At 47.1% G+C, this 11,440-nt stretch overlaps 1 protein-coding gene across 1 annotated transcript in view; it reads left to right on the forward strand.

Annotated features, from left to right (window-relative positions):
- CACNA2D4 (calcium voltage-gated channel auxiliary subunit alpha2delta 4) overlaps positions 1–11,440 on the forward strand; it is a 121,146-nt gene that overhangs the window by 18,583 nt on the left and 91,123 nt on the right. Inside the window, exons 8-12 of the mRNA XM_033514695.1 lie at positions 270–420; positions 1,903–1,977; positions 2,981–3,070; positions 8,608–8,721; positions 9,792–9,870. Coding sequence (XP_033370586.1) covers positions 270–420; positions 1,903–1,977; positions 2,981–3,070; positions 8,608–8,721; positions 9,792–9,870 — 509 coding nt within the window. The remainder of the gene's footprint in view (positions 1–269; positions 421–1,902; positions 1,978–2,980; positions 3,071–8,607; positions 8,722–9,791; positions 9,871–11,440) is intronic.

Here is an 11,440-nt window from a genome sequence, read left to right on the forward strand (position 1 = left end):
AGGAATGCTTGGTTCCTGTCCCTGGGTGGAGCATCTCCCAATGGATGATGGAATTTTATCAGTCCTGCAGTGAGACTCAATGGCCCATGAACAGCAGATTTCCCCCTGGAGGGAGGATGGGTGGTGGGAGAGATAAAGAACAGTGCCCCAGCTGGTTTTAACAACTGGTGATAGAACACATCCTTCTGGTTCCATCTTGCACTGCCACCCAAGACGTGTCCAGCGTTCCTCCTCCCCTCTCTCAGCCTGCTTCCCTCTCTGCCCTGCAGGTACATCCAGGCAGCCACCTCTCCCAAGGACATTGTCATCATTGTGGATGTCAGTGGCAGCATGAAGGGCCTGAGGATGACCATTGCCAAGCACACCATCGTCACCATTCTGGATACTCTGGGAGAAAACGACTTTGTCAACATCATTGCAGTACGTCTGCCTCTGCTCCGGGGCTGAGCTGCCTCCCTGCTGCCTCTCCTGCTTCCCCTCAGCAAATCTCAGTCACCTGCCTACAGCAGCACCTCTGTGGGATGAGGGATCCACCCAAATTCCCCTTGGGAAGGCAGTTTTGTGTGCTCAGCAGGGTGGCTGCCTCTTCTCTCTCTTTAGGGGTGCAACTGCAGCAGAAAACAAAGGGCTGCAGGGAGACCCCTGAGCTAGCAGGGACCTGAGCTAATAATTCACCTAGCTTGCCACAAGGCTGTGCTTGGGTCCAGCAGCAGCAGTGTGATCCTCAGGATAACCTTTCCAGGCTAGAAAATTAACCACCAAGTGCCTCTTTGTGCACAGCATCCTGCAAGGCTGCACTCCCAGCTCTGCAGCTGGGCCTGCCTGGGGCTTGGGCTAAGCCTCAGCATTATTCTCCTCCTTTCTGAGCCCTGGCAGGGTGAAGATGGGCTGGTTATCCACTCAGAACCAGCACCACTGACCACAGAAACCAAAACTTCTTTCCAAGACTGGTGCCACGTTAAAGGCTCCTCGCCTTCTAATTTTCAAAGCTAATTCAAACACCATCTCCTTCCCCAGGATTCCTGCTATGATAGCTTGCCAGGGCACAGCCACTGAGATATAAATTCTACTTTTTGTTGATAGCTTCTTATGTTAGCTAATTAGAAACTCCAGTGGCAACAATTCTGTCTTTATATGACTGGGCAGATGGAAGAGTGAACAGTGTTGGCAGAAAAATGGGGAGGGGGGGAGAGTCATTAAGGAGTTTGAAATATCATCTGCTCTTCAAAAACAATCTCAGAAATACCATGCTTTATATATATATATATTTATATTCATTTGCTGCACTCACACCAAGAACCTGCTGGCTCAGAGACATTAAAGCCTGACCTAAGCTCCTATTGATCAGCTGAGTGGTCTCTTAGGAATTGCACTCTCCTGAACCTTGCAGGAGGAGTTCACAGGGGTCTGACCAAGCTTTATCTCACCTGCAGCAGCCCAGAATCATCCTCTCCCCTCATTATCCCAGTGCACTGGATGTGTGCTGGCCTGGTCTGTTCTTGCTCAGAGGCTGCAAACAGGGTTCAGCTGCTGGCTGGGGGCTCACAGAGTCTCCAGAAGTCAAAACTCCTTGCAAAAAAAATGCTGGAAGCAAGGCCAGGGATGCAAGTTCATAAAGTGAGGATAAAAACTTGGTGGTGTGAGTTGGGGGGGAAAAAAATGTAACTTTGTAGGTGTAGATGTGCTCAGCTGGAGCTCAGCAAAATTTTAATTAATGTGTTATTCAAACAAACAGAAGATTTATCAAAGTCCTACTTTGCCATGATCACTATAAACAATTTTGAAGGGAAATAGATACAAAATGGCATAATGCTCCATTTTCTGAACGTCCACCTAGGCCACAAACCCGTTTTGTGAATTTTCTCCCAAGACAACCCCTTTCTTTTTGTTTTCTCTTTGCAGTACAATGATTATGTTCATTTTATCGAGCCCTGTTTTAAGGGTATCCTGGTCCAAGCAGACAGAGATAACAGAGAGGTGAGTAGCAGAGCAGGGGGTTGAGATGCTGTGAGGTGAAACTGCAGGGACAAGGAGCAGGGTTTGCATTTCAGGAGCTGGTTCAGTGCTCACCCACAGCATCCCTGTGTCCCCATGCTGGACCACGAGCAGCCCTAGCCCAGGCTGCCCTGTTAGAACCTGTGTGCAGAGGGAAAAAGGTCTCCATCTTCAACAGCCAGCATCCTCAGCCCTCAGAAATGAGAATTATCAGTCCTTTCCTGGTGAATGTGTTCTCAGCCTGGCCTGATCCTGCCTCAGGGGGGACTGCCCTCTCTGAGGAGGGTTTTGTTGCTCTGATGCAGGAGGGTTCAGCAGCCCTGAGGTGGCCAGCCTGTGTCCAGCTGCTCCACCACCCTCTGGGCTGACTGGTATCTTTAGCTCCTCCTCCTGGTTTTTTTTGTTGTTTCTTTTTTTTCCTACCTCTTTCATATCTTTTAGTTTGTATTACTACATCCCTGGGTGCCTTCAACAACCAGATTTCTTTCTTAGAGAAGCCCTAGGTCACAGAGAATGACTGCAGAGGGTGATGTCTGCTGCAGTGTTTCCCAAAGGATTCCCAAACATCCCAGGCACTGTCTCACAGAGAGGGTTTCACCCAAGCAGATCAATTCTGCTTAAGTCATAGACAAGCATTCAGATTTTTCCTTTCCCTTTCCCTTTCCCTTTCCCTTTCCCTTTCCCTTTCCCTTTCCCTTTCCCTTTCCCTTTCCCCTTCCCTTTTCCCCCATCCTGTTGTTTTTGGGTGCACAGGATGGGTTTGGGTTTTTTTCCCTGAAGGAGCAGGTAAGGCAAAGTCAGATTTCCAGTGGTTTTGGAACTCTTACATGGGTTGTCAGTGGTCCAGAGGGTGAGAAATGCAGTCCTGCTGGAGCTGTGTGGGCACAGCCTTTCCTGGGCTACCCTTTCCTGCCCTGGCCAAAGGGAACACCCTGCCTGCAACTCATTTCTGATTTTTTTTTGTTGTTTTTCCTCTCCTTGCCAGCACTTCAAGCAGCTGGTGGAGGAACTGCAGGCAAAAGGAGTGGGGACTGTGAACAAGGCTTTGACAGAGTCCTTCAAAATCCTGAGAGAGGTAAGAGCTGGTGCTGATGCTTGTGTGGAACATCACTATACTGAGTATGAGTGCTTGGGGAAGAAATCACAGGTACAGGAGAATTAATTCCTCTGACAAGAACCATAAATGATTCATTGCCTCGTGTGAATAGGAAATTCAGTGGCCTGGAGGTAAACATACAATTTAATTCTGATTCTTAAGGAATGGTAACCAGAAAAAGGACCAAGAACCAGCTGAATCCTCCCATCCCCTCATGGCACTGCCTACAGAGGGATTGTGACTCACAGAATCATAGAAGGGCTTGGGTTGGAAGGGGTCTTAATAGCTGAGACAAAATGTGTCCTGCCCTGATGTAATTGAACCAAAAATACCTCCAGGGAGAGAGCATTGCCCCAGTGGACTAATGTGATTCCACTGCAATAATAGAGAAAAAATTCCTTGGTGGGTAAAGAATTTATTCTTCCTCTCTATTTAGCATTCAAAAATGCAGCCAGAAATTTCAGTATTCATCACTTATCTTGATTCCTGTTGATTCTCTCTTGCCTGATGAGCTCGAAACAGCTCTGAGGTTGCTCTTGGGCAGTGCAGCAGCCAGTGGTGATGAAACCTTCTGCTGCCAGTCCCTCACAGGGTGAAGCACTGCCTCCCTCATGCCTTTTGCTCTCACCCTGGGGAGGAGGCTCAGCCATCTGAGCACCTGCAGATGAGAAAAGCTGTCTTGTTCTTCTGTGCTGTGGAGATCCAAAAAACAGCGGTTCAGAAACGGTGTCGTGGTCACCAAAGAGATGTGTGAAACAGAACACCTTAAAATCAGCAGCTGGAACACCCCAGGCTCTGCAAGAACCTCAGCTTAAGGCAAAAGGTGCCCCTGCCCAGTGCTTGTGTGGCTTAAGGGCTCTCTGGAATCATCTCCTCGAGATTCTCACACCCGTGTCGCTAATGGCAAAGGAAAAGGGTTTTGGTCAAAATCTGTGCAGTCACAGTCAGGAGAAAGGGGAACTTTGGTGGAATTGGCCACCTCCTTCCCATCAGACAAAATTCCCAGTGTCAGCTGTTCCTCACAGGCTCTGCTGTTATTGTTCATGGGAGCACAGGCAGGAGAATGGAAATTGCCACATCCCGCTGATGAAACAGGCTTTGCTGATTACAGCAGCCAGCCAGCAATAATATCTGTAATGAAAGTGGCTGCGAGATTTCCCTGCTAATTCTCCCCAGTCCAATTGCTCACAGAATTAATAGCCCAGCAGAGACCTGGGACCATTTCACTCAGTGAGGTGTGAGTAGCAAAGAGGGCTTGAAGAAGAGCACAAATCTTTGTTTTCCTCCATTTTCATCTGGGGGAGCCAGGGCATGTTTTAATCCGTGACACAGTTTGCAGACCAGTGCCAGAGACCCTCCTGTCCCTCTCTGCCATGCTCAATAAACCATTTGAACTCTCCATTTCGATTTAGCCACAAACCAAGTGGTTTCAATAAAATATGCAGCCCAAGGAAACCACGGTCTCGAGCACGCGTTTGTGACGCGCCTCAAAATTCTCGGGCGTCAAGAGCTGTCTTTTGAGGTCTTTTTTTATTTATTAAGTTTTAATCTATCTCTTTGCTCTCTTCCTTATTCCAACAAGCTTGGCCTGCCTTGTTCTGTCCCCTTTCTCCTGCAGCATTTTACACCCCTTTGTTGTGCTTCCAGGCTGTCTCCCCTGGACCAGCATCCTCCCAACAGCGTGTGAGTGCTGCAGCTGAGAGCTATCAGGTGCTAAGCAGAGCAGAATAATTGCCTTCCCTGTTTTACACACCCCAGTCCTCTCAACAGGACGTAAGACAACAGCTATGGGTTGTTTTTTTTCAGGCACTGTCACATTGGTAATTCCTATCCAGCTGATGTGTCTCTGCAGCCTCCCTCCCCAGGCAGCATCCACCCTCCTCTTCTGTCTTCCAGCCACTGCCTCTCCTTTCCAATCTACATCTGTCCTCCTTTCTCAGGGTATGCTCAGAGCAAGTATTTTGAAAGCTGTTGCTTTTCCCACCCTGTGGAGGACAAGAAAACCAAGTTCTGCTTTCCAAGGCCACCTTGGAATGGTGTTTCCCCTCACCACCAGGCTGATTTCATCATGCCTTGACTCAGAAATCTCATAAACGTTGTAGCTGATCAAGTGGGTCCTTCCTGAATGGCTGTAGGTGGAAAAAAGATGATAAAACTGGTAACAGACTGGATTTCAGTGAGACATAAAATTCTGAGTAAATTGAGCAAACGGGTGCCATAAAAAGAATGAACCTGTGTGCTGATTTAAGGAAACAAAGGTTTGTGGCCTCTCATGCCTCACTTGTGTGTACTTCATTTACACACCCACAAGATGCACATGTTACTGATTTTTCTAGCAGCAGGACAGTCTATCCATCCATTTTCTGGGTTTTCTGTTGATTCCCTCTTCATCCTTTGGGATCATGTACAATCCCAGTCAGGTCTCAGCCCATGAGACAAGTAGTTCAGCTGCACCTTCTGCAACTCTTTCCCTTCATGCTGAGCACAGATTATTCAAATGCTTTCAATTAGTTTTTTTTCTTTAACCCTTCCACTTTGTGACCCTGCCTCTAATTCATTCATTCCTTTCTTAGCTTCTTATCACTTCAGCAGGCACCCAGCCATTACAATATCTTCCTTTTGATGATAAAGGATGGAGGCTCTAAAGCATCTCTGCCTGACCATCTCCCTCTGGTTTATCATCTGGCATCATATTATTTTTACTCCTTTTCTTGCTTCTTCTCTGAAGAATTAGGAATTGTTTCTTGATTCCAGTCACATTTTTATGGACCTGGGTTCTACAGCATATTTTTCAGGATATTCAAAGCTCAGAATTTCCTGTTTACCATTTCCCACTATTTTGCTTAATGCCCTTTCTTGTTTCTCCTTCACTGGCTTTGTTTTCTTGTTTACTGCCTATTTTCTCCCCATGAGACTCTTTGCACCAAGTCTGAATTTCCAGCAGTTCTGGAGGCCATTCCAGAGGCAAGCCTGCAGAATAAAGGGGGCAGGAGGAGATGGAGAGGGGCTGCTCAGTCCCAGATGTGTGCCTGCACATCTCTGAGCGCTGCTGATGGTTCCCCCTGCTTCACTCAGAGCTCTGTGCCAGCCTCTGACTGCAGAGTGGAAGGCAGGGAGCAAACAAGGGACTACAAGAGACTGTGACCCTGAATTAATTAGATCATGCCTGTTAGTCCTGGCAACGTGACTCAAGTTATGTGGGGGAAGACGCAGCCCTGTGCCTCCTTCACTGACCCAGCTCCAGCCTGAATTCCTTCAGCCATCTCTTCTGTGGACGTGATATTCCTCATCTCCCCTTCTTTCACGCTCCTGAGACTTCAGTCAGAGCAGGGAATTATGCTCAGAGCTTGCTGTGGATGCTGGCAGATCATTTGCTACAGCTGCAGCCAGTCACAAAGGACCTAAAAACCAGGGATTACCTCTTGTTCGTTTGTTTACTAAATCTGTCTTTTTAATCTCCATTTCTATGACACTGATGATCTTATTTTCCCTGTTGAAAATATCATCTACTCCTGTAATTGGGAGATTGCTGGTTCTGATACAGCACCTAATTTCTCAGAAATTCAGTATTATGAGTTCTGAAGTAAGCTTCGTGAAGAAATCCTAAGCGGTTTGATGAAATGGTGGGCGACCTTAATTAAGTGTTAATTTAATAATAATCTAGCCAGACATACTTTAGATTGCAGCAGTTTGGAATAAGCTGCTTTCATAACTACAAGGTTCATATATCTGTGATCTGAGCTCATTCTGACAGCATCTCCTGCACCCTGTGCCTCCCTGGTGGACACTCACGCTGCTCCCTCTGCTAATCTGCACCCAGTTGATCTCTGCCCTAGAAACAGCTCACTTGAGGCTCTGGGTTTTTCCTACCTGCTGGTCTTTAGGAGAATCCCATGTGGCTCTCACCTGCTTTTCTCCTGAAAAGATCATCCTGTGCTTGTTCCTGTTGTGCACCCTCAGCCTTCAGTGCCTCTGAACGCTGCTGTGGGGACACCAGAGAGGAGGAGCACATCCAAACACCTCATCCTGACTGTGGTGTTCCCCACTGATGTTTCACTGGCAGCAGCTAGTTAGAAATGACCCTATTAGAGCATCCCCTCTCACTGCTGATCATCTCTGCTGGTTCTGGGCAGTGGCACAGCCAGAAGAGGGCTTTGTGCCTGTGGTCATTCAGAAGCTGCTGAATCCACGCTTTCTGCAGGTGCTGGGTGAAGTTAAAGGAGGCAGGACTGAAAACAGAGATGGTGGCAGAAGGTGAGGTTATGGTGATGTTAGCACTGAACCTGGTCATTTCATAAAGAGGGACCATTGAAGTGTAATTGTAGGAGTGGTGATTACTGGGGAAATCTGGGCTTGGAGCTGGCCTCCAGGTATTCCTGGTCATGATGTTAATCTGCAGGGGACCCACAGACCAGCCACGGGGATAAAGGCATTTGTCTTGTTCCCAAACCCAAAAGGAGTTGGGAATTGAACCCTAAAACATCTAAAAACTCCCAGCTCACGGGCTGTGCTCTTGTTCTCCCATCCAGGGATTTCACTTGATGCAATCCATCTTGCCACTTGGGTACCTTTTTTCTCATTTATAAAATATAACTACCCTCTCCAGTTTAAAATCATTGCTGTTTGATGTAACCTTAGTCACCCTTCAGCTGGTCTCCTGTATACTCCTCATCTCATGCTACTGCCTCTCATTAATCTTTGTTAGCAGGAGAGCTGTCACCTCTCCTCCTTCCCATCATTTTTTAGCTCTGCATCACTTTCTGTGCTGGCCAGGCTTTTCCCTGCTCTGAGCACAGCACAGAGTGCCACCGAGCTGGCAGCTGCAGCCAAGTGCTCACTTTTGTCCCTGGGATGCCCTCAGCTGCCTCTGCTGCTGGCTTTAGCACTTCTGCTCTGCCTCAAATCTCACCTATGCACAAGTAACAGGTCATCTGTCATGCCAGTGTACGGCCTCTCCACCTGGCACATCCAGAACCTTGCCCAGCTCCCATGGCAAGAAGTCTTTCTTCATATGCTCCTGCCTTTCTTTGCTATTCTTTGTTGGATTGACAGATTCACCCTGAAATAACGAGTCTGATTTCCCACTCCTCTCACATTTTCTGCCATAGAAAGTGACAGTTACTGCTGTCAGATCAGAATTGCTGTGTTTATGGTCAATCTATAGTTGTTTTGCATAAACTAATGCGACTGTGCAAGATGTGAAGCAGCAGGGAATCGCACCCTTCCTCCACAGCACTTATTTGCTCCTCATTACTTTACTTCTGCAAAGCCTCCTGTGTCTGCATGTGCCAGGCAGGGCTGTATAAATTTAAAAAACCTGTATGCAGCATGTGAGCACAACCCCCTTTCTGAGCAGTGTGAGCTTTGCAAGTGGAAGTCAGGATCTGGCCCGCAAATAAATAGAATATATATAGAATATAGAATATAGAATAATAGAATATAGTGAATAAATAGAGTGCAGCTCCTCAAAATGGGCCTGTGCTGGGATAAGCAGTGCTCTCCCCCTCTGTTTGCAGTTCAGAGATGCTGGCCAAGGAGGTTTGTGTAACCAAGCCATCATGCTGATCACCGACGGAGCCGTGGAGGATTACGAAGCTGTGTTTGAAAAATACAACTGGCCCGATCGGAAGGTTGGTCTGGGAAGGGATAGACATAGAAATAAATAGAGAAATAGAAAGGGAGGGGAAAAGAGCTTCTCTGCTGTGGTGGCAGTAGAAGAGCACAAACCAGGATATCAGGCAAAGCCAAGCATTCACATATTCCAGTACCTGAATACCCACGGGCACCTGACTGTAAATGCAAACAAAGCAGGAGGTGATTCCTGAAGTGAGAGGATTACACATGCATTATCTCTAGGTCAGGGGAGCTTTTCTTTTTCATACACTTTGTTTTCTAAAGGTGTGGGCAATCAAAATGTTCTCCTGATAAGATTATAAAGACTTGAGTATTTCAAAATTCAAAACCAACTTTTGCTAAGAGTTTTAATGCCATGCAGGACTGTTTAGAATTGGTCCTGTTCAGGAAAGGTTTGGCTGTTCTGAGTTTTTATGGTGGCCAGGGGAATGATCCAAACAGCCTCTCCTAGTGCCTTTCAGCCCTGATTTCTCTGATGTCTGTGATTACAGGCTTGCAGACTAGCAGGGCTGGCTGTGAAAGTGGGATAGACCACTGCTCATCCTAAACCCTCCTGATTTATTTGTTTACCTCACCCCAGCTAGCAGCAATGCACAAAGGGAGAGAAGCCTACTGAGAGACCAGGGCAGGGGGCTGATAAAACAGTTTATTTCAGGATTGGTTCTTTTGTTGGTGGTCAAACACAAGAGAAATGGTAAAGCTCTCTCTAAATGATTCATGTGGCCAGCTGTTCTCCTGGGTGGAGGATTCCTGGGAGCTATAAACCTCTCTGCATGTGGTTGCTGAGCTGCCTGGCAGAGCTATCATAAAATCACACAGAATTTGCACTTTTGCTTTGTTATTCAGATGATCCTGGGTGCTACTTGGTTTTCTGGGTTTACTGTAATTGTAAATTAAGATCCAGGCCACAAACCAGGAAAAGAACGGTGCGAGAGGCTCCTGCCCCTGAAGGCAGGGCTATTGCTCTCACCACATCCACACCAGTGGACAAAGGGATACCAAACTTCATCCATTTGGATTTGCTAGCAGGTCACAGCCTGATTCTCCTGTCTTTGCACCCCTCTAGGTGCGGGTGTTCACGTACCTCATCGGACGGGAGGTCACTTTTGCACCGAACGTCAAATGGATCGCCTGCAACAACAAAGGTGCCCAACCTCCCTGCACCCCTCTGAGGCTCCCCCACCTCTGCTGGGGCCCTCCAGCCCTTGCTTGGAAGACAACCTAAGGGAAAAGCAGACCCTGCTGGCCCACATGAAGTGTGCCTGTGTCCAACTAACACAAGTCCTCTGTGCTGAGCCACCGCATTTTCCTGTCCCCGTGCCAAGGGACACTATGACCGAGATTCATGCTGGCTCTAGTCCACCTAAGTCCCCTGTGCTTATTGTGTCCCAGTTGCTGGCTTTTGACAATCTGTCTAAAGCTCTGTCAGAGAGCCTGACATCTTTTGGCCGAGATATAAAACAAACATTGCTGCTTTAAAGATTTTACAGCAATTTTCACAAGGTCTGCAGGTTAACCCCTGTAGCCTGGCCAAATTCTTTGTGTGTAAGTGATTTTCACTGAGGTACCAAAATAGCTTGTTAATCCCACCCCAAACCCACTGTTCTCTCAAACTGGCATGAAATTATGTGAATGAGAAAATCCATCCACAGTAGGTGAGTCACCTCTGTGCAGTTGGGGCCAGTTAAGAAGTCAAGTTAGCACTGTCAGAGTCTGCAAGAGTAAAGGAAGAAAGGGAGGGGGAAAAAAAGCCATCCATGTTTGGGTATGACCTGACCTCTGGAGACAGCAATGCTGGTTACATCAGTGTCCTGTTTAAACAGGGAAAACTGAAGCTGCTTGTCAGGTACAAACTGTTTTCCAGCCCAGGCAGTGGTTCCAGCAGAGCATGAAATGCATGGGAACATTTGCTGCTGAAAACAGTTGACAGGAGAGATGCTGGCCTGTAGGATGTCTGTGAGCTGGGGATGCTCAAGGCTCAAGCATTCATCTAATTAGCACTGTGAGATGTTTTAGGTTCTGTTAAATGAAACAAACCCCTGGCTTTCAGTTTGTGTGTTTAGCCAGGAGATCAGTGACAGAGAATTCGTGGTACTGTTGGTTCTCTGTAAAATGTCAGAATGCTTTCTTCTGAATAAGCAGGTAACAAAAATGTGCTCTTTGCACTTGCATCCTCACTTACCAATTCAACAGAACAACAGAATTCAGTTGAATTCAACAGAATCACTAGGTTGGAAGAGATCTCCAGGATGTGAGCTGTGCAGAGGGCTCCCTGATTTTGGTCCTTCTGTTTCAATGTGTTGTATAACTCTTCTGCTCCTTGTTCTCCAGCACGCTAAATCTGCTTCCACATCACAAAGCTTATCAGAACATGAGCCCTTTCACATGACAGTGTTTTCCTGGTGATAGGAAAGTTTTCCATCTATCTGATGTATTCTGTCCTATACCAATGCAGGACACAAGGATCCTCATGACATTACTCTGTGTTAGCACTTCTAACCAACAGCTACTTCTGAGTAGCTTTTGGTGACTTGAGAACATCCTTCCCCTGTACTCCTTGTTGTAGTTTTAGACTGCTGTGGGTCCAGCTGCAGGGACAGAGCTTTGCAAATAGGTAACTTGAACTTTTTATTCTGCTTCCAATGTGTTGATGGAAGTAGTTGCCATCCTTGGATGTAAAGCTAGGCAGACTGAGGAGTGCTGGAAAAAATCTGG

The sequence above is a fragment of the Parus major genome, chromosome 1A, assembly GCF_001522545.3.
Source record: "Parus major isolate Abel chromosome 1A, Parus_major1.1, whole genome shotgun sequence".
Taxonomy (NCBI): domain Eukaryota; kingdom Metazoa; phylum Chordata; class Aves; order Passeriformes; family Paridae; genus Parus; species Parus major.